A 24,523-nucleotide genomic window follows, 5' to 3' on the forward strand; every position below is an offset into this window, starting at 1 on the left:
ATAATTTACAACGACATTTATTAATTTATACTTCACGAAAGAGTTATTTACCTGTTCCGGTGGTGAACTCGGCGTACTTGTGCTCGAAGCCTCTACCACAGAAACGTACTCGCTTACGCCAGTTTCGCTCTTTTGCAACTTCAATACCGGTGTCTCGAGGCCGCACAGGAACACTTGGCCGAAGAACAGAATCTTGTTTATCCTGAGACACACTTGAGCGACTTCCTGGAATACGACATGAGCCAGAGCTTAGCTGGGATGGAGTAGAGAATGCAGAACGCGAGTCTGTTTTGAAATTTCAATCACGAGGCGAATGAGCTTTGTTCAAAGTTTGCGATAAATAAGTTTTCGGAGGCGATACGCGTTTCTTGGATACAGTACAGATACAGTTTGAAGCGAATTTCTAGATTTACTCTACTATAACTTTGTTCTCTGGTAAAACTTCATTTTGTTCCAAGCGAACAGAACGATGAATTAATGAATAATATATTCTTCTGATTTTTTAAAATAAAATCATTAGAACAATTGAAAATAATCTAATCTTATATCGAGTTGTTCTAAATTTTTTATCAAGAGAAATTAATTAAAGAAAGAATCTCGTTTTTTTTATATATATATATATAACGGTGTACTTACCATATCTTCGTTCTTCTCGGCATAACAAGGATCTTGAGGATTTGACATCAACGGAGTGAATCCTGCCAAAGTCATATCTTCCGGCAGTTTTACCAATTCAAGTTCTAAAACAAATAATTGAACTTTTAGATAAAAATTGTAAATTTGCAATCGACAGTGGCTAAAAATAAAATCTTGTAAATGAATTTCCTGTATTAAGAATAATTCAATCTTATCCTATTGCAGAAACTTAAAATTACAAAATTATGCATAAGCATATGTTCGCCGCTAGAGATACCGTTTTTCAACGTATATTAAAACGTGAATGGTATCTTAATTAGATATTCACTTTTAAAATAAGAAGAGAATGACTTCTAAGAAAATGAAATATATGAAAAGACGTTGACTATTTGTTCTGATCTTGAAAGAATTTCAAATAACATCATTTATGTGTTATTTCAATATGCTTCTCCTATTTTATAAAAGCTATTTATAAATTATTTTTATTTTACAAATGTATTTTCGAAATTTTATTCTACAAAACGAGCATTATTTGACGTTCGACGAATTGTGATATTGAATTCAACTCTTATAAATATGTCAAATATATGCATACCTAACCTCAAATATTCCATACAGATGTTACATTCAATTTTTTTTTTTTAAATTATTAGATAATCCATATTGAATATTAAACAGACAAATTTAAAATCGTTATAACAATAAAATAAAATCAAAAATATTCATAAAATAAATCTTGAAGTACTCTTAAAATCATGTATACATGTACTTAATTGAAGAGGTTAATCGAAGATTTTAAACGTACATTATTTGAAAAAGAATTCGAAATTTACATCGACAAGCACAACGATAAATAAAACTAATTTATGATAAATATAAAACGCTACTTTTCCTATCTCACAAAATTCATCCTTATCTTCAATCCCCTCGAGACGTCACAAATAACACGTATACTTCGCATTAACTCTTTTGCGAACGTTCAATAATCGCCGTTTTACGTACCATTAAAAAAGAAAAATCACGCAAAAATACAACGATAGTCACATTCCTTCCACTTCCAATCAAAAATATTTCGCTTCGAAAGCGTAAAAACTCGAAAATAGAAAACTCGTTACAGTTAGAACGCTACGCGTACCCCATCTATGAGCATTACGGTTACATACGTAACCCCCACCACTAAAATAACCTGCGTACGCACCGCTGCACGAAAACTTACTTATAATAAATATATCGATATAAATATCGAAATAAATAGTTGCACGCGCAGTTATATCGCAATGCACGGTTTCCGAAAATTATGCCGCTGGATCGAGGAGACAGATAATGACGAACGGCAGCCTGTTATCATGCAAATATCGAGCGGGTGCATCGTCGATAAACATTGAGCAACAAGTACCGGGGAGTGGCGGGGCGTTTACGGTTGTTCGTCGGACGAACGGGTCTCTTAAGAATATTCAACCTGTCGGATGACACGGTCTCGCGTACAGATCGATGCGCTTCTTCCAGGTTACATTGTAGCGCGCATACCTCGCGTCATTGATCGCCGATAATGGAACGATTTAACGACGGGAGAAGAACGTGCCTCGGGATTGTCCGGAACACGGGTACGTGTAATCGTTTGTGTATGTAGGAACAAGATGGTTAGTTTGAAAGGTATGGCTTTTTCGTTGCGTGGCATGCCACGGAAATTATGATAGTCCTTGTACATAACACGGTTAAAAAGAATGGACGAGGCTTGAGTGTAGGATGGACAACCCCTGTGCTTGTATACAGGGTGTCTCACAAATTTTCAAACGTTCCTTTTCACATCGATATACGTACAATAATAAATCTCTATTTAGATTCTCAATAGAAATACTCAATCGAAATATTTTCGTAACAAAGCGAAATTATCCCTTAGATTCAACTGGGAAATTCCAATTTTCCCAGTGTTCTCGTAATCCGAAACCTCGCTCCCTAACAATTTCATTATCCGTTTCGATACACAAATCCCCTCGTATCCCAATATCCCCGAAAACAATTCCCATTATAACATTGGCCAAAATCTGATCCAATTCGGTTCTGTCATCAGATATCCGTATATTCACCCGTTCGACACCGTGAACGGGTGGTAACAATTTCGAATGGAACTTGGCCCCGGCTTCGATCGCCGCCATTAATATTCGCCCGAGCGCCGGTTTGAATCGCTTTACACGGTCGGGGCCGCGTTTATCGCGAATATTACACGAAGTTCATGGTCAGTGTGGCCAGGGAACTCGCGCGGAACGTGAGGAGGATCGAGTTAGGAGGGATCAGCGTGGCGGCATTCGCAATCGATCATCCGGAGGAGGATCTCTCGCGCGAGAATAGATTAAAGCCACGGTGTGTGCCTCTCGTACACGCGGCATGGTGTGCGCAAGGAAATATAGAAACCTAATCGCGCACGCGAAATAGAGAGCGTGCTCGCCTTGTTAATGCGAATTCCGAATAGATGTCGTGGCAGTCGCGATCACGCGAAACCCGTATCACTCCTCGGTGCTAACGAACCGAACGTATACAGGGTGTCGCGCGTAACCGTGAGAGTTTAACCTCGACGAGTTTCAAACCCTTTTTCTTTTCTCCCCTCCTTTCAATTCTATACGAGTCGAGAGAATGAAATTTGAAAAGAATCGATATCGTTGAAATTCGAGAAAAAATTAAATACTAAGTGAATGGATGGATTCGTACTTGAGGTAAAATCTTATTCGCAAACGTGATTCCATATATGATTGCGCAAAGATATATTTAATGTTTCACCGTGGAACCGTGAAGAATTGATGATAATTCGTTCTTATCTTCTTCGTGTTTATCGCATTTCTCGGAGCGGATTCGAGACGAGGATCGTCCGACACGAGAATATAAAAGCGGGGAAGGGAGATAAAAAAGAGAGTCGTGGAAAAAAAAGAAGTCGTGGAACAGGGTGAAAAAAGAAAAGGAATGGAAGAGAGAGAGAGAAACGTCTTGGACGATCCTCACAATAACATTCTTTCTCAGGTCTGTTGGCCACGTTGTTCGCAACGCGCCCGCCCCATATGCAGTCACCATCCTCCTCTCTCTCTCTCTTCCTCTTCTCTTCCCCTCCTCTTCTCTCTCTCTCTCGTCGTACCTTTTGTCCAATTTATCCATTGTGCCTCGGGTGTAACGCGCGCGCGGGTAAATCGAGAGAATGGGAGGAGAACGGAGGAGGAAGGGAGGAGGAGGAAGAGAGGAAGGGAAACGCAAGAACCGTCCGTGGCAACAAATTGGCATTACGGCACACGTTACTGGATGTACCGTTACTGTCTCAGTTCCTTTTTCGAATCGTATCGCCGCCTCTCTGCGTTCTCGCGTGCTCACGATCCAGCAGAACCGGACGTTCCTGCTGCTTAGCCTTTCGATGTTCCGTGATTTTTCCCCCGGGGATTCGGTTTTGTTCCCTTTTCACAAACATCCAAGAATGGATTTGTCCTTTTCCCGCTCGTGTGCACGCGCGCGCGTGTATACACGCATTTCTCTCGAGCGTATCGAGAGTATTTGATCAATTGGGAAACGTACGAGTTTTGATTTTACTCAACACAAATTTATGTTATATAATATCCTTTGACTCCACCAATTGATAGATTTTATTTATTTTTTTCGTCGTTTTTGTTATTTATTATTATTTTTTTTTATAGATTCTTTTAGAATCTTATTACCAGAAAACCAAGGATGAAGAGAAAGAAGAAAACTTTGGTTGTTTGATATTGATAAAATGATAGAAATTTGATCAAAGATTCTATTATAATTCTATTCCAACCACGTAAACATGCATTGTTCTTTTTTTTTTCTTTTTAACAGTCGACTTAACCGACTTCAGAATGGCGGGTAACAGAAGAATCCGATCATTCAATGAATTAACAATGATGAATCGTCGATATCTTCGTATACAATACGATCTATGAATTATGCACTTGTAAACCTGGCTCAAAAGTAAGTGTAACACGACCAAGGACGCGGCTCGAAACTGGAACGGTGTTTCCCACCCGTCCGGGCCCGTTAGAATAAACCCAATTCTATGGGATCTGGAATACCATGGATTCTACGCGAAAACAATCGTCCCATCACGACGAAACTGTAATAAGAGAGAAGACGAGAGATGAGACAAGTTTGAGATTATTGCTATTGAGCGACTCGCGAAAGTTGAGCAATCCTTCTCCTCCCTTCTTTCTCTATGCGGATTCTTTGCATAACTTTGCATAACTTCTCCGCGTTTGCAATAAATGAAAGACAAATGAAATATCGCGAAAGGTTAATGGAATCGCCGTTAATCACCGTTGACTTTTTTTTTTCCTTTTCCATTTATTTCCAAAATTCGTTTTACATCCCCTTCCCCGCGCTTTTTATTACGCGCTTCATCAATCTTCGCTGACCTAATCTGAAAAGAAAAACCAAAGATGGAATTTGAGCCAAGGAATCAATTAACCCAAAATTCTTCTCAAAGAGAAAGAGAAAGAGAGAGAGAGAGATCGTCTAGCTTCACTTCACGAAGTATTACCGCGCATTCATAAATCATATTCGCATACCGAATGCACGTAATCAACGCATCAACAATCACGTTTCATTTACTCGTGACACAATCCACGTGTAGATATATATATATATATATATACCTAACCTCTTTTCGTTTATTCTATTATTTCGCGTCGAGTGTTCATCGCCGGTTACAACGTTAATTAAGACTTCGATTACTTTCGATATAAGCCTCGTACAAGCCGTGCAACGTTGTAAATAATACTGAAATTACTTACAATTTAATGTTATCCGTTCTTTCAAACGTAGATATATACTTTGATTAAAAAAATTTTCAGAGAGATAAAATGCCGAATAATAAATAAATTCCCTTGTTATTTCGACATAATTTTGATGAAAAAAAATGTAAATATGAATATGAATATAATCTTATGGAACATTATCAAACGTAGATATATATATTCGCTTTTGATTAAAAAAATTTTCAAAAAGAAATGCCAAAAATAAATAAATTCCCTTGTTATTTCGACACAATTTTGATGGAAAAAAAAATCAGAAACATCATGTAAAAATATGAATATAAATATAATCTTATGTTATCCGTTCTTTCAAACGTTGATATATATTTGCGTTTAATTGAAAAAATTTTCAAAGAGATAAAATACCAAAAAGTAAATAAATTCCCTTGTTATTTCGATACAATTTTGATGGAAAAAAAAAGAAAAATTAGAAATATTATGTAAATACAAATATAAATATAATCTTATGGAACATTATCCGTTCTTTCAAACGTAGATATATATTCGCGTTTGATTAAAAAAATTTTCAAAGAAATAAAATGCCAAAAAATAAATAAATTCCCTTGTTATTTCGACACAATTTTGATGAATATAATCTTATGGAACATTATTCGTTCTTTCAAACGTAGATATATATTCGCTTTTGATTAAAAAAATTTTCAAAAAGATAAAATGCCAAAAAATAAATAAATTCCCTTGTTACTTCGACACAATTTTGATGAATATAATTTTATGGAACATTATTCGTTCTTTCAAACGTAGATATATATTTTGATTAAAAAAATTTTCAAAGAAATAAAATACCAAAAAATAAATAAATTCTCTTGTTCGACACAATTTTGAAACATCATGTAAATACAAATATGAATATAATCTTATGAAACATTAAACGATCGTGGGAAGAAAATAATTAATTTTCCACTTGACACGTTAAATTTGGGAAGAAAAAAATACCATCGCTCTTCACCTCTAAGCGCAATCTCCGCGAAGAAGAAGAAGAAGAAGAAGAAGAAGAAGAAGAAGAAGAAGAAGAAGAAAAAACTAGAAAGATCGGAGATGAAGAGAGGAATACGGCGTGGCCGTACGGAACAAACGGTCGAACACCAATCGCATTGGCTGGCAACTTGTAATCGGCCCGGTAGGGAGAGAGTATTTGAGTGTATATGGCACTCTGCAGTGGTCACATCGAACGGATTCACCGTTACGTAACCGGCGGCTATCCGCGGGTCAACACACGGCCAGAGGCTTCACCGTTCGAGGAACTTAGGTTTTTCGATTTAAAACGAGTGGTCCACAGCAGACTCGGAGGCTTGGTTTATCGCGAGGGATCGTCGCGGGGGCCTTGTACGCTCGTGGAATTACGGCCGCGTGATGATGGAACGTCAGAATGACGCGGATTGCGCTTGGAAGGGGAGGAGTTCGAGAATTATTGGAAGAGAAAATTTGTAACTCGATTCGAGGTAATTCGAGAACTGTGTCTTTTAATCACAATCTCGCATCTCGTTTACATATGGAATAATTATATTTCAGAAACGACTTTCTATTCTTCCATTATATCCTCTTGTCCGTTTCACAATTACAAAAATTGATTCGTTTCACAAAGGGTGACACGCCACAGCCAAGATTGATGGGGCGAAAAAATTCGTACTAAAAGGAAAAAAGATTGATAAGAAAAGAAAGAACGTACTCGAAACGAAACTGCACGCATTAATCTTCGATGTTCCTCGCCTCGCTTCTTCCCTTCGAAAAAAAAAAAAGAAAGAAACAAAAAGCAACCCTCCTCCCTTAAATCACACGAGTCACGTTCGAAACGAATGAAAAGTTTTGCGCCGCGCAACCTCTTATCAGCGTTGCGAGATTACTATTGTTACTCGTGGCCGCGGAAATCCATCCGTGGAATATTAATTTCGCTTAAAGAAGAAGGAGGAAGCGGGTTGCGTCCACTTCTCATCATCAGCGCGATACTATTAGCCGGCCAATTATTGCCGCGACACTCGAAATGGTACGCGAATCCAGCTTACTAAAAAGAAAAAAACTCGAGCGTACACGCTCAACTCTCTGAATCTCTGATTGCATTCCATTAGCCGTGCCAATTATAATACGGTTATACTTACTCGGGGCCTTCTCCGAGTATTTCCTCGTGCCCGCATTTGTGATGCTTGGGTGTATCATTACGCGGTTACGGTAGGAAAGGCCGCGGAAGGGTAAGCAGAGTTCCATTAAAATCCGGTGGAATTTTGAAATGAGGGGGCAATTATCGTGAGATTTTGAACGAATGATACGCGCTCGTTCGAGGGATATCTTGATTTCGTTTCGATTCGATCGAGAGACGAATGGAAATGCAAATTCAAGCGAGAAGAGAATGATTTATTTAAGGATAATCTTTTTTTTTTTTTTTTTTGATGAAACTCGATCGATCGATGATTGTGATATCGTCGAGGTCGACGTATGGGAAGGGGTTTGAGAAATAATTAAAGGCAATTTAGTTTTTAACCGGGTCATTAGTTTGATTTAATAGCGATTAGCCGGTGGTACGAGGGGGAGATTAAAATTACACCACTGAAATGGGAAACACGATCGAAAACGGATAATACCGGAATGTAATTATTTTGCAGAAGATGTGTCATAGAATGTGTGCAAGCTTTATAATTATAGAACGAGTTAGTGGCCGTTTAATTAAGAGAGAGAGGGAAGCCGAGGAGAGTTATATTCAATTTCGCGAAAATTCTTCCAACATCGATCTTTCAACGTTTATAAATCTATTATAACGTAATGAAATTCATCGTCCGTTAATTCATAGTTTATACTGTAATATTCGTATAAAAATTCGTCAAAGATCAATCTAAATTTATTACGCGCGCGTAATAATAAAGAGAAAATAATCTGAAAAGAAGGGAAAAAATATATATACGATATGCATAAAAACATGGATGAAAAACGAAATTTTATGGGATATATAATTTTATGAATTCACTACTCACCGTCCTCTCGACCCTCCGCGTCCTTGGCCTGGATAAGGATCATTCTGGAGTAATTCAATTTTTCCAGCAAGTTCACCATCGTGGCCAGCCTGCTCCACGCGTCCCCGGGTGGGCTGCAACAACACCAACACCGTCTGTTCTTTTTTTTTTCGTTCGTAAGGTAAATAAAGAAACGGGTCAAATTCCCACCAGACTCGGATACTGGCCAGATATATCAGTTGAAAATCGCGTAACCAGAAACCGGAAGGATGGTATACTTTCATCTCGCGATAAATATCCCCCTCAAACGTGATTCAGTAACCTGTCGCGGCCACGAATTACGAGCGCGCGTGCAACAAAGCGCGTGTTCAACTTGTGTTGCGCACACTTTTCTCTTTTCATCATTTGCCAAAAATCTTCTCCTCTTTCGAAGTAACGAAATATCGATCGATATTTCAACGACGAAAAGTTCTATCGATTCGAAAACTGAGACAAGGGAAAGGATCTCGAGTCCTCCAAAATTAATAGCGAGATCAGGGTTTCACGGTTTGATCGAAGACATCGGGTATCGTCGGGTGACATCGGTTAAATATAACCGAGGTATCGGCCTGGCGAGCGCGTAACCATCGGTGGAACCCACCACTTCCGTGTTACTGTAAATCCAAAGTCGTCCGTTTAATTATTTCCACCGCGATGAATGGCACCGCGCGGGGGATCATTTTCCAAGCTATCGATCATTCGATGCTATCGTGCTCGAGACCCGGAGGCGGCGATAAAGAAACCCGGCAGAAGAGGAGGAGGAGGAGGATGAGAAGGAAGAAGCAGAACAAGAAGAAGAAGAAGAAGGAGGAGTAGATGGAAAAGAAACGCGCACGAGTTGGGATTAATCGATTGCCGTCTTGAAAGGTCATTCGTTAATTGCGCTCTCCCCGCACGTTTTCCATTCGGCCAACCTCTTTATCGTTAAATTATTATCGACCGCTTCTGCGGAGGCTTTATTGAAAATTAACGCGGCCCTTCCTCGTGAAAAATGCCCGTGAATTACGAAACACGTTTGCCGGACGGGTGAATGGAGGAGTTCGCCGGAGGACGAGCATGGAGAGTACGTAACGAGTGGTCATCCGGATAGGTGGCGGCACTTGGACGGATGGACTTTGCGAGTGGAACGTGCTGAATAAAACGTTGAAGGGGGGCGACGTTGTTCGCGCCAACTGATGAAAGAAAATTCTTTTTATTATCGATATAAGACGAGCGTTAATTAATCCTTTTCTTCTTCTCGTTTCTTCTTTCCAAACGATTGGGATATATCTATCCATCCATCCATCCATCCATCGGAAACGGAAAAATCCGCGGACAATTGGAGTTTCGAACTGGACCATCTGCCACGACAGACGCCGATATAGCGAGGATAGAGCGTGTTCTCCAGTCCCAAAGAAGGGAATAGAGCGAACGTGGGACACGGAAAGAGAGAGAAAGAGAGAGAAAAAAGGGGGGTGACAGTGATTGATCTCGCAATTACACGGTCTCAGGCACGCGCTGTGGGAAGATCAAAGTTCTAGCTCTATCCTCCTCCTTGCGGTGAATGAGGAGAGGTGAAAAGAGGAGGAAAGAAAAAAAGGGGAGGGGAAAGTGAGAAAGAAGAAAAACAGGAAGAAGAGGGGATGGGAAAAAAAGAGCGACGATACTCGAGGAGGACCAAGTAGATTAATTACGATCCATGTTCTATAAATATATAGAATAACGAATCCACGTAGGTATTCAACGAGAGAAGAAAAAGATCGAGAGAGGCGTCCTTGCCAAGGAAACGGTTCGCTCGCATAATTATTAAATCGCTAACGAGCAACAATAATTAACTTATCCAACCTCGTATAGCATAGAGTGGTTGATTTAAGTATGGTTGGCTTGGTTGCGCAAAGAGGCTTGGATCGCGAGCGTTCGCGCAGTTACGGGACCAAAGGGGCCTTGAAACTCGTTTAATGGACGATAGATCGCATCAGTCGGCCAACCACGACTGTTTTCTCTCTTTTCGACCAGCTCTCTCTCTTTCTTTCTTTCTCTCTCTCTCTCTTTCTCGTCTCGTTAGAAAGATCCTAAGGATCGATACATTCCCCCGGTTCCCCAACTCGATCCTGAATAAAAACCCTTGTCTCCGATCGCGCTCGAATCATCCACGAAAAGACGTCGTTCCGCGCACCGTTGAAAGGCCCTCTTTTAACTTTTTCTTATCTTATCCCTCGGCCGAGCTGTAAACGTGATTAATCAGAACGTGGATAAATTTTGACTTGGATAAAGATCGAACAGTGAAATAAATAAGACTTTTTTTAATCTTGAAATTAACGCTTCACGGGTTAAAATATCGTTTAAAATTTTATCTAGAATTTTTCTAGAATTGAATTTTTTATTGATATAGAAAGAACGATTTCAAAAATTATATATGTGTAGAAAGAACAAAACGAAAGCGAGAAAGTAAGAATCGATGAGACATCTAGCGGCGATGAAAAGAAGTACGTTTAATAAATTGTCATTTTTGAAAAAAATTAGTATTCTCTAAACTTCAAATTTGTTAAAAAGTTGAAATCACGAGGAATGTATCCAACTGCTACTACATAATAATTACGTGCACCACTCTCGTTTCTACGTTTTCAATCGTACTGATTGCTTGAATCGATCCTCGCCGGCGATTTCATGGCTCCTTTGTCAATCATCGGATAAGAAAGAAACGTAAGAAGATAATTACACGTTGATCGGCCTTTCCTCGAACCGTGTTTTGCATTGCCATCGGTGGGTGGTTTTATTTCGATGAGTCGCTCCCACGCAACAACGTTTCGAGTGTGGAACAGGTTCGCCCGAAGAGAGTTCGATAAATGTTATTCAGTCGAGTATAAGTCGAATTTATGAGAATCGATGAATTTGTAATTTGAATGTTTCTTTATCACAAACGAGAAATTTGGAATTTTGAAATTTTCAATTTGAAAGTTTTGGAGATTTAAAATATGAAGATCTTAGAATTTTGAACAAATTTTGGATACTTGAAAATTTGAAATATCGTTCAGAGAATAACGTTCAACGTTTAATCCGCAACAAGAATTTCGAAATGAAAATTCTCCTTCGTTGCAGTTGACATTTTCAGAGACAGAATCATCATTAATTACGCCCAACCACCGTCGTACGCGGAAGATGGAGCATCCCAGAAGACAAGGGCCCGCGATGATAAGTTCGTTCGAACAATTAAGCGGTTTTCAGCGAAATTTCCCGTGCTGTCGCATCGCGATAAATCACGAGCACATGCCACGAAGATGTTGATCGTCGCGTGTGATGTCTCTAGCATCCCTTACCCTAGCTCCGGGAAATTGATGCACCATGAAGAAAATTAATCGTCCAACACAACAGTCATAATTCAAAACACCTGAGATGTCAACATGGATTAATAGTCGCGCCCGCCACAGCCACGAATAATTTCTCCGTCTTTCTATTCTTCCTTATAACCGACACCACTGCTTCAAAGATAAATCGATTTGACAAAAGCGATGTGTATATAAATCGATACAGGAATGGATATTCTTCGAATTAGATTTAGTGTCCAATTATGATCGTTACAATAAAGTTAGGTTAGGTTAGATTATAATATTCATTAATTCGACAAGATTTGTTCGATTCGAAAAATCGAACATCAATATGTTATTGGAATCACTAGATTTCATTTATATGAGAAATTTTGCAAAAGATTCAATAGAATGCCATATATTCCTTATTTGTAAATTATAATAATATCTAGAGTCATGAATTGTAATAGAGTTATTAATTGATATTTAAAAAACATTACCAAATGATAGATTTCATCTTCACTTATTCTAATATCTTCTCTTTTCAAATTATTTCAAAATCAATTGGAAATGAAAGGCGTTTAAAAATGATGAATAAATAAAGGATACCTATTACCAGCAATGAATAATTTGTGGCCGTGGCGTAATCTGCTGGCGAGCGTATGCATCGCTCGCTTACCGACTGGACCCTCTCTTTCCCTTTCTCTTTCTCTCTCTCGAAAAGAAAAGATTCGCAGTAACCACAAAACCGCAGGATCACCGAGTTTGAAACATATATACCATCATATCATACACTTTCTGCAACCAGCTGATCCTAATACATCCAACCATGTTTAGGAAAATTTATTTTCCTCGATGATATTTAATGGTAGCATCCTTGATAACCAGAATATTTCGATTAAACGACGAAAACCGGCTAAAACGATGAGAGAATTTCTGATATTACGCATACTTTTCGATCGTAAATTTTCGAGGTTATAGTTTTCTAGAGATGGTCGTTTAGATTTGAAGAAATTATTAAATGTCAATACATATGCATCGACCATAACCTCAAATAGATACAATTTCAATTTTTCTCTTTTATATACAAGAAAAACATTTGTTCAACTCAAACGTTATCGAGAAAATAGACAAGCAATGTTAATATATATATATTTAAGCAAAAAAAAAGAAAAAAATACTAACAAAAAATATAAAATTTATTAAACGACTTACCCGACTCTGTAGTCCGTGCAAGATGGTGGCGGATTCCAGACGGTACTATGACAGAGCATCCAATCGCACCAGATCTAGAATAAAATAATTCAACATTAGCTACATACCTACTATGAATATGAGAAACTGTTTCTATTTATAGAATGTCTATTTAACCTTATCCATCCTTTAGAAAGTGAATCGTACGCCAACAGTCGTGTACTTTGCGTCCACTTTATCGGTAATATTAATGGTCTGTACCCGAGACAAGAGCGGAATCGTTGTCATTACTCCCGTGTTACGATAGCAATCAGAATTCTTCCGAACGAGGATTCATTCTCAATTATATACGATTATATTTATTTATCGCCCGTCACAATTAAATTACCATAAGAAAATATAAAACACTTTTCTTAATTAATTTCTCCTCTTCGAAATTCCCCTAAACTACCCTTACATAATACTTTTTTAGTCAAAAAGTATCAAATCATCGACATCCTAAAAATCGATATTTTTCATTTTCTTTCATCATCCCTTCTTAAAACCGCTTCTTTAAAATTATTCTTCGTTATCGATCGGCCACCCACGCGACGTCAAGAAAGAACGAAAAGAATTATTCCACGCGCAATAATTTCCAAACCTATCTCGAGAAAAACTGTATACTGCGAGAGAGTCGGCGTACGCATCCTTGAAGGTTGCACCAGCTCTCGGGAAGAACCAGGAAGAAAGCGGTGGTCACCGATGGTTCGAATGGGTTGTCGCACGGGCTGACCTTTATCGATGGAGCGTGCGTGCACGGTTTACGTGCGATAGGTGCATTAATCGCGAACGCCGGGTTGCATAATAAGTCGGGACACGAACCAAGCATGGGTCCCGTGCTTGACAACGGCCACCGGCGGTACTCGCGTGGGTGCGAACCAACCGACCGCCTTCATAAATTCTCGGCTGCTTCGAGCCGCGACTCCGCTCCATTCGAGCTACGGATTACGGGGATGACAAGAGCGTCGACGGCCAGCCGAGAGCTACGATCCGATCGAGGTGCCACGATTCATCGAAAAATTCGTGCACACGCTCGACGGAAGCTCGGGGGATCGTGTTCTGTCCGAGTCTCGAGCGTGTCGATTAAAAAGTTGTAGTGAGTTATGATGGATGGTGTTCAGAGAATGATTTATACCGTGCATATATATATTTGGTTGTTGCTATGTAATTCATAGTCTGGTTTAAAGTTTTTAATCAATCTTTACGCAATGTTAAAGTACGATGAAAACTTTTTAACCCTTTGCATTTCAGGTAGAACGCGTTCGGTGAATTTTTTAGCTAATTTTTAATTAAAAATGATTTCACGAGCGAATTAACGTATGAAACTTTTATATTCTAATATTTTATACATCAAATTTGCCTCGCATTCACCGTCTATTATTCTTATTTCGTTATTTAATAAACTCATCAATTTCATTACCGTATTCCATATTTACTGAAACTCAAAAACTTTGAAAATAATATTTTTATCGCAAGATGCAATTCGATCATGATCTAATCTGAGATAAAAAAATCTACCATTCGTATTATATTATTCCACACTTTATAAGATTATAAACGTAGAGAGCTCGTGATTCGATATTTAAAAAAAAAATCAGACATAAATCGATATTGTCGCATCAAATTGAGCGCAAAGAGTTAATTTCACAAGAATCTATTATCAATAACCAGACATTGATCAAACGCTTCGAAAATTAATTTACAATGTGTCGAGTATTTTTAGAATCCGATTCACGATTGTCCCTCCGGACAGGGAACAATTTTTCTCGATCTACGCGAAGAATAACACGTCGACATAAATTACGGGCTACGCTGGACGAGACAAATAGACATTAAACTTTCATAAACGCAATAAAATCACAATACCCCCCCTCCTTCTCCACTCCTCCCTCTTCCCTCTTTCTAAATCATCCGAGAGCCCGAGAGATTAAAATCTGCGCGCAATTAGAATGACGCGTGGTTTTACCCGGCGCACGGTGAAAGTTTCTTGGAAAAAGAGATCTTGATAGGGGCGGCCATTAGATATGCCAGAGATAACGGAAATACCTTGATAGCTGGTAAAAGGACTTGCATGTCCTCGCTAACAACCATCCTCGGCTCCTCGCCGCTGTCCAACTGAGACTTGAGCAAGGACACGCCACGTTCTAAAATCAGATTGAACATCTGTAAGGATACGACCAGTGCCCTTTCTTGGACCTCGGACCGGTACCCTTGCTCCATTTGGGAATCTGAAACAAGCAAACGTAAAGGATAGGACCGTTAGCGACACGAGCACACCTTTTCCAAAGGTTATTCGCTTGAAATCATTGCAATATTCTAACGAATATTTAATTTTATCTATTATAACAGAAAAGCCTCTTAGAAAATATATTTCTTGTATTTTTATACATCCTATGATAACGTTACTCCATTTGGGAATCTAAAACAAGCAAACGTAAAAGATAGGACACGAGCACCTTTTCCAAAGGTTATTGGCTTGAATGGAAATCATTGGAATATTTAATTTTATTTATTGAATTTATAATAGGAAAAACCCCTCTAGAAAATATATTTCTTGTATTTTTATTCATCCTATGAAAACATTGCTCCATTTGGGAATCTGAAACAAGCAAACGTAAAGGATAGGACACGAGCATCTTTTCCAAAGATCATTGACTTGAATGGAATTGGAATATTTAATTTTATCTGTCGAATTTATAACAGGAAAAACCCCCTCTAGAAAATATATTTCTTGTATTTTTATGAAAACAAGAATTGCAAATGGACGAATATTTAATTTTATCTGTCGAATTTATAACAGGAAAAACTTCTCTTAGAAAATATATTTCTTGTATTTTTATTCATCTTATGAAAACATTGCTCCATTTGGAAATCTGAAACAAGCAAACGTAAAGGATAGGATACGAACATCTTTTCCAAAGATTGACTTCAATGGAATTGGAATATTTAATTTTATCTGTCGAATTTATAACAGGAAAAACCCCCTCTAGAAAATATATTTCTCTGTATTTTTATTCATCCTATGAAAGATTGTTCCATTTGGAAATCTGAAACAAACAAATGTTAGCAACACGAACACTTTTTTCAAAGGTTATTGGCTTGAAATCATTGGAATATTTAATTTTATCTGTCGAATTTATAACAGGAAAAACCCTCTCTAGAAAATATATTTCTTGTATTTTTATGAAAACAAGGATTGCAAATGGACGAATATTTAATTTTATCTGTCAAATTTATAACAGGAAAAATCCCCCAAGAAAATATATTTCTTGTATTTCTATTCATCTTATGAAAGATTGTTCCATTTGGGAATCTGAAACAAGCAAATGTTAGTGACACGAGCATCTTTTCCAAAGGTAATTGGCTTGAAATCATTGGAATATTTAATTTTATCTATCGAATTTATAACAAGAAAAACTCCCAAGAAAATACATATTTCTTGTATTTTTATTCATCCTACGAAAACAAGGATTGCAAACGGATGATTTGTTATCCAGAGATACGATCAACTTGAAAAATCATCATAAAATATCATTCGAAAGAATGAAAAGGGAGGGGGAAGAAGGAATTAAGCAGCGATCGAACTGAAGATCGAATTGGCCGAGGGGAACGAAGAGGGAAAGGGTGAATCCCTCCTCTTGTAAATGGAGGAATCCGCCGTATACAAACGTATTCCTCCTGGATATGGCGTCTGGCAGTTTAATTTATCGCGTACGAGGATAATAATTAGCGTTTTAACCGCGTCCCCCAACCGCGTGTGGTCTTCCTCCTCCTCCTCCTCCTCCTCTCCTTGTTCCGCGCGTATTGGGGGTTGGGAGTGGAAAAGGTAATTACTTGGTGAGGAAGATTTATAGAAAGGCCTTTTACTAATTGCCAATACGATCATTAGCGAAAATTACGTTTCGTTATGTTTCGTCCTGCCTCGAATTTCTCCGTGTACAACCACCTTTTTTCCTTCTTCTTCTTCTTCTTTTTTTTATTTTCTCACCCCTTTCTCGACACGCAACAACCTAATACCTGTTGCCCGTTGTACATACACACTTGTCACTCGAGGAGATAACAGTCGGCGATTCATCGGCCGGGTTATCGGGTGACGTCGCTTCGTACACCGACGATTAATTGCCGAGCTTCGCCTCGCAATTTAATTACGAATTAACCCCGAGTTAATACGCTCATACTCGAGTGACAAAGTTCTCGTCGTCACGGTGACAACTTACGAAGGATATATTCGAAATATAAATACAAGAAATTGTATTCGAATAATAAAATTTGAAATTATATAATTGAATAATAATACAAGAAAAACAAGGTTTTAAAAATGTTAATTAGAATATAAAATTTTAAAGCATTATATATACAGAAAACTGAGCTGGTCGCGATAATTTGGACAAAAATTTGCTGTATATGATTCTTCCATTTTTCTTTTCCACATTGGAACGAATTAGAGTAGAAATTTTAACAGAAGTTATATGTAATCATTCGTCAAAGATTTGAATTGTAAAATAATGAGGAATGTAACAATGATGGAAACAAATGATACGGGAAATTATTCTTGCTTATTATACCATCACTCGCATTACTAAAATATGGAGGCAGAATATAGCGGCGTGGCCTGAAGGAAATTTCGTTGTGCGGCAGTGAACGAGTTAAAGAGGCGAAAACGGTGTTATTCGTGGGTTAAATATTGAATAAAATAGCATAATTTTAGATTCATCCAAATAATTGTTTACGAGCAATCTTTCTAGACGTAGTTTTTGATATTTTGTTGCTCGTAAAACGAATACAAATTTTGCAAAATCTGAAATCCAAAATAAAGTAAGCTGCACCTAAATAAACCAATTGCTTCTTTTCTTGGAGATTAAAAATCCGTGGAAACGGATCTTCCGATTACAAAACAACAGAGAGATTGTGTCGCCTCGAAACTTAATCCCTGGAAGAAAAAAAAAAAATCAGGAGATTTGTCGAGTGGAGACGAGGATCATCGACAACGCGGCGGCAATTAAGTCGCGAGACGGAGCTTTCGTCATCCCCTACCTGGCGAACACGAAAACTCGAAAACTCGGCGAGTATCAGTGGCGGAGGTCGCAACAGTTTGCAGAGGGCCGCCGGCTAATTCGATTGATGCTTGGAACAAGAGGGCAACGAGGCTCGAAAAGGGCGTCCCCTTTTTCCTTCGTAACGAACGCGAGAAAGCGAGGAGCTGGTGGTGTCCCGTTTAACGAAGTCGAGGCGAGGTCAGCCTTTCTGTCTCCGGGTGGCCCGATATTAACGCGATTACCGCGTGAAAATGGGGGGGAAAAGGAGGAGGGTGAATCGAGTTAGCCGAGCAGCTGCGGGGATAATTCCATTAGCATCGATTCAGGCGGCGGCGAAGGCTTGATTCGCCGTATTTGGCCATCGTCGTCCTGCCAATAATGAATTTTCGCGAGACGTTTAATTTCTCGGCCGTCGCCGCTTCTCCGTTGTCAAATTGACAGAGCTGGATCGATGGGTGGAAGATGGAGAACGTATTGGAGAACGCGCAAGATTGGATCTTGGGTGGATGGGATTGGAAGGATTGTTTGTCAATGGACGCGAGATATTCCGTGAAATTGTGTACAGTGCGTACGATGAGATGGATGAAATTATTCTTTGCCACACGCGTCACAATATCGCGTAATATCATAGACGAAATATTTCGCGACGCAATATTCTTTGTATCCTTTCGCCACGGACGAAATATTTTGGGATATAATATGCAATGCAATGGACGAAATATTCGATGTAATATCGTTCGTGCAATGCCATGGACGAAATATTTTGAGATACAATATTCTTTATGCAATGGACGAAATATTCGATATAATATCGTTCGTGCAATGCCACAAATGAGATATTTCGCGAAACAATATTCTTTATCCAACGCCACGAACGAAATATTTTGAGATGCAATATTTTTTATGCAACGCAATGGACGAAATATTCGATATAATATCTATGCCACAAATGAGATTTTTCGCGACACAATATACTTCGTACAATGCCACGAACGAAATATTTTGAGATGCAATATTTTTTATGCGACGCAATGGACGAAATATTCGATATAATATCAATTATGCAATGCCACAAATGAAATATTTCGCAAAACCTTTTGTATCGCGAAATATATTCTTTGTGTAATATATTTCGCAACACAATATATTTCGTACAACGCCATGGACGAAATATTTTGGGATACAATATTCTTTATACAACGCAATGGACGAAATATTCGATATAATATCGTTATGCAATGCCACAAATGAGATATTTCGCAAAACCTTTTGTATCGCGAAATATATTCTTTGTGTAATATATTTCGCGACAAAATATACTTCGTACAACGCCATGGACGAAATATTTTGGAATACAATATTCTTTATGCAACGCAATGAACGAAATATTCGATATAATATCGTTCGTGCAATACCACAAATGAAATATTTCGCGAAACAATATCCTTTATGCAATGCCATGGACGAAATATTTTGAGATACAATATTCTTTATCCAATGGACGAAATATTCGATATAATATCGTTATGCAATGCCACAAATGAGATATTTCGCGACACAATATCCTTCGTACAACGCCACAGAAATATTCGATATAATATTCGATATAAATTCGTGAAATGCCACAAATGAGATATTTCGAATATCCTTTGCACAACGCCATAGACGAAATATTTCACGACACAATATCCTGAGCAATAAATGAGATATTTCGTATCACAATATTGTTCGTGCAACGTTAATGGATGAAATAATCTGTGACATAATATCGTTCGTGCACGGACGAAATATTTCATTCAACGACTCGTGCAATGTGAATGGACCGAATATTCCGCGACATAATATCGTTATGCAATGCCACAAATGATATATTCGCGAAATAATATCTTTTGTGCAAACGAAATGTTTCGCGTCACAATATTCTTTGCACAGACGAAATACTTCGCGACACAATATTTTTTACGAAATATTCCGCGACATAATATCGTTATGCAATGTCACGAACGATACAATATCGTTTATTACAACACCGAAGAGAAGATATTTCTTTATAATATCATTTATGCGATATTATATCACAAAATAGACGAGATATTACGCGAGAAAGTATTGTTCGAGTAACAGCACGCACGAAGTATCTCGCAAGACTGAATGTTATTCATCGAAGAATAACATTAGTTTAGAAATACATATAACAGAACGATAGGATTAATATCGACTTTGTAAACAAATTGGCGAATAATGCCAGAATATTTCGCCTCTGGCATTGTATACAAACTTTATTATGTTGTAGAATATCTCTTTGTTACGACAAAGCGATTTATCGCAAATTTATCATAACAAAATGTATATTCTCTATCAATCTATCATTCTCTTTCTTTTTTATATAAAATATATTCATTAATCGTTCGTAACGATTATATATAAAAAAATTATTAGAAATTTCAACAATATATATAATAATCACTGGCAACATTCTACAAATCCCTTATCTAATTAACAAAGTTCATCGTTTTTACGAAACAAGGATATCGAAAAATTGATGAAAACAATCTTCGCCTTCTGGAAAATTATAAGATTAATCGTCCATTACGTACCCTGCAATTTTATCTCTAGCTAATCTCTTTCAAAAAAAAAAAAAAAAGAAAGAAAGAACAAGAACCACAGTTAATAAAATCACGCAAGGTTAACACCGCTCTTACAACGAGAACGAGAACGAGAGGGATTCATCGAATAAATCATGCCTGTTGATTCGAGGACATAAGAGAGAGAGCGGAGGGACAGAGCCGTGACAGCGATCGGTAAGGGTCGTTCGTGCGTGAAAATCCGACGAAGGCCGTGACGAGATTCATCGTATGCCCCATGTTACACATAGGTGTGAACAAGCCTTTAACATTCGCGGACCGGCGGCTAGTTTGCTGGATTTATGATTTAACGCTCGTCCCTCCGGAGAATATGCACGGAAAGAGATCCAAGAGATCTATTATCAATCGAATAGACATTCATTGTAAACGAATACGATAATTATTAAAAAGGAAACGACGAGATTCAACAATCTCGAATGTAAATTGTTCAAAATTGGAAAATCACTTTGATGGAAAATTTGGAAATAAGTTTATACAAGATCTGTTGAAGCGTAAATTTAAAAATTTGCAAATCTCACTCCGAGCTCCGATTGGATTTGTGGTTTCGATAGGAAGGATATTTTTGCCTTCCTGTTGCGGGGTGCATATTTTTTTTTTTCTTATTCTTTATATTTTTTCGTCGCTACGTATTCCAGGAAATATCGATCATCGAGGGGAATAAACGGAGGGGAGAATGGGAGTACGGGAGAATCACTGTGGTGGATATTTATCGTGTCCATCTTGGAACCGTGACAGAAGATGTACAATGTTGCAAGCGCGGATTGATCGAGCGGAACGTCGAGGAGGAACGACGCGATTTCACTCGTGCGATCGTCTACGATCCTCCAGAGATGGATACGCGTCCATCTCGACGCTGAGAATAATTGGACGTCGGTGAATTTTATACGTGACACGCATAAATCTCGCGCGCTCATCCGCCTCGGCTTATAACCTCGCGATTGTTTCCGAGGTGGAGACAAATTTTAAGAGAAAAATCCTATATTCATATCGCTCTTCCTACCAGCGAAAACATCCTGTTGAACAACTAATTTCGATTCACTCTTGACAGAATATATCCAAGGAAAAAGAATCATCAAAAATACGTATAATTTTTACTGGAGAAAAAAAAAATCAATCAATCGAAAGTTCTCACGCAAACTCACTTTATTCCTCGATGAACGAATCGAGCTCAACCTCGTCCAGTTTATCGCGAAAATTGATGATTTCACCGTCTGCCTAAGCTGACGAGCGACGTAACGAGGGGGCATCAATCGGAGGATGAAACAGGAGGAGCTATGGTGGCACGCAAAGAAGCTGGTCGTCGGCCGTAGGCGCCTGGCGCCAAGTCACCTCGCCTCGAGACGTTTCGAGACGCCGTATGAACGTGCCATAAGGCTCTCCGTATAACACGAAGCGTCCTTGGCGTAATCTTTTTTTTTCTTTCTTCGCCATAGCGAATACTCGAACTCGTAGTCCCCTCTGATAGATAGATAGATAGATCGAAAGAAAGAAAGGAAGGAAGGAAGGAAGGAAGGAAGGAAGGAAGAAAGAAACGCGAGTAAGAGAAACAGACGAGGAAGAGAGGCGAGAGAGGCGGTATTCGTTGTGCCAGCGTTCGTGTACGCGAGTTAAGTTATCGTAAACTGGTTTGGCCGGGGAATGGCGCGCGGACGATTTAATAAAATGGCGCCAGCCAACTAGCTGGATATCCGATTACGATATCCACAGCGCCGGCAGCGGCCTGGCTCAGGAGCACTGATAAATTCCGCGAGAAACGATTGGGAACGTGTGTGTCGATAACCCTCGGGGACACACGAGAAGTTACGTGTCCTCGACGCTACCGCTAATCGAACGAAAACCGCTGCCCAACGGTTCGTGAACACTCGTGCGAGATCGGCTGGTCACGTGACTGGCCGTTCGTGACCGATCGGTAAAGAAGTCTCTATGCTATTTCGGTAATGTCGTTTCTTTTTCCTTTTTTTCTTTTTTTTTTTTTTTTTTCTTTTAATGTAAGCAATTTATCGATACACGTAAGCACTTGCGTACAGTTTTAACGATCTTTCAACGAGTTTACATAGATTTTTCTTGGAAACTTGTTGAACCTCCTCGCTTCCCGATAACTCGATCCGGAAAGAGAAATATAGGAATCTGGAAAGTTGTCCGTTTTTAAACCTTTCTTAATCTTAATCTCAATCAATTCGATCTAAAAAAAAAAAAAAAAAAAAAGGAAAAAAAACCCTATTAACAACAAACTTGAAATCGTATTAGCCCGTTCCACGAGCAAGCTCTCTCTCTCTCTCTCCGCATCCCATAGATATATTTCTCGCACAATGTAGCATTGATTGTATCTAAGATCGAAGCAACATAATAAACCTTTATCAAGGTAAACACGGAGGGGAAACAACCGACGTTATCACACCGCTATAATCTGCTGTTTAAACCGAACTAACATACCTAACTTTCGATCAACGGCGTATATCTACCCCGTTCGTGCGCAAGAACTTCGCAAGAACAGGAACAAGAAGAAGAACAAGAAGAACGAGAAGAACAAGAATAACAAGAAGAAGAAGATGCAGGAACAACAGCAGTGGCGAGGAAGAGGAAAGGAAAAAAGAAGAAAGGATAAGGAAGAATAGCAGAGGGGGGAGGAGGGATTTATTCGTCTGCAAATTAGTCACGAAGTCGGCAGATCGGAGTGGCAGAGCGAGGATAGCGATGGCGCGAACTGTAGTTGCGATAGTGGTAGTTGAATAGCTCCTGCTGGCCAGCCACCGTTCAGAGAGCTCAACGTACGACCTTGGGGAGGCCTTGCGAGGTCGCTGACATGATTCCGTCCTGTCCACGAGCCTCGAAAGATCGGTTGGGATTAGAAGAGGGGCAGGGAGAAAAATGGATGGGAGGCGGTTGAAGAAGCCACATCTTATCACATCCTCCGTATCGTCATCTTTATACGAGCGAGGCCAGGTTTTTTTATCCCTCGTGGCGCGGGGCTATCTTCTTCGTGTCGCGGATACGTAATTTACGTGGATCTAAGGTCGCCGGGCCGTACGTGGCCGCTCTCTCTTCTCTAACGAGTTTCTTGAAATCTTGTTTACGTTGATCATCCTTCCTAGGTTGGGGAGGAATCGCGGACCTGGATCTGTTTAAGTTGACAAGAACCCTTTTCTCTCCTTTCCTTTCATTTCCTTTTTTCGTTGTATTTATCGATGATGAAATAAATTAGCTGATCAAGGACACTTCTTCTTCTTCTTCTTGAGAACAGCATATTTTTATAGATAGAGGAAATTAGACGAAGAGAGGTTTCGAATAGAATATTGAAACGAATCGACTTGACATTATTTCTTGCAAAATCTTCTTTCTTTCCATTTCCATTTTCTTCTGGTCTCGTTTTTCGGGAGGATGGAAAAAGTTTTACAGAAATTAACATGGGAGTCGCGCGTATTACGGAAGAAACATCTATCACACGAGAGGGGGGAAAATCAGGATGCTCTCGTCCCGGCCAACAATCTTATTTTGACTTTAATTATACACCCGAGGCGCGTTTAACGTCGGCCAGAAGGTGGAGGGGGGAGGGAGAGTAAAAAAAGGAAGGGAGGAGGGAAAAGGAAACGATTTTGCAACGGCATCAAACCACGCGAGCCCATCACCGTGTCATCCCTTTTCCTCGGCCCCATCTCTCTCTCTCTTTTTCTCTCGTAATTTTCCTCTTTTAATACGGCGCGGAGGCAGGAAGGCTCGAGCTTCCTATAATCACACGGCTGGAAATGATACTTCGATACGTAGTAATGACCGTGAATATTACGTGGAACTAAACAACAAGTCGGCGCGCTTCCGACGACCAACAAACTAAACTCCGTCCCTTTTCCAACGTTTTCTCGTGATTTATCCTCGTCGAAATTATCGATC

At 39.0% G+C, this 24,523-nt stretch overlaps 1 protein-coding gene across 3 annotated transcripts in view; it reads right to left on the bottom strand.

The window, feature by feature from the left end:
- Positions 1-24,523, bottom strand: part of LOC409795 (telomerase-binding protein EST1A) — a 137,795-nt gene that overhangs the window by 24,860 nt on the left and 88,412 nt on the right. For all 3 annotated transcript variants that reach the window (XM_393289.7, XM_006566772.3, XM_006566773.3), the window contains 5 exons: positions 15,004-15,185; positions 12,940-13,013; positions 8,423-8,535; positions 637-740; positions 52-225 (listed from right to left, as the gene is read on the bottom strand). In XM_393289.7, coding sequence (XP_393289.4) covers positions 52-225; positions 637-740; positions 8,423-8,535; positions 12,940-13,013; positions 15,004-15,185 — 647 coding nt within the window. The remainder of the gene's footprint in view (positions 1-51; positions 226-636; positions 741-8,422; positions 8,536-12,939; positions 13,014-15,003; positions 15,186-24,523) is intronic.

The sequence above is a fragment of the Apis mellifera genome, linkage group LG3 (assembly GCF_003254395.2).
Source record: "Apis mellifera strain DH4 linkage group LG3, Amel_HAv3.1, whole genome shotgun sequence".
Lineage (NCBI taxonomy): Eukaryota > Metazoa > Arthropoda > Insecta > Hymenoptera > Apidae > Apis > Apis mellifera.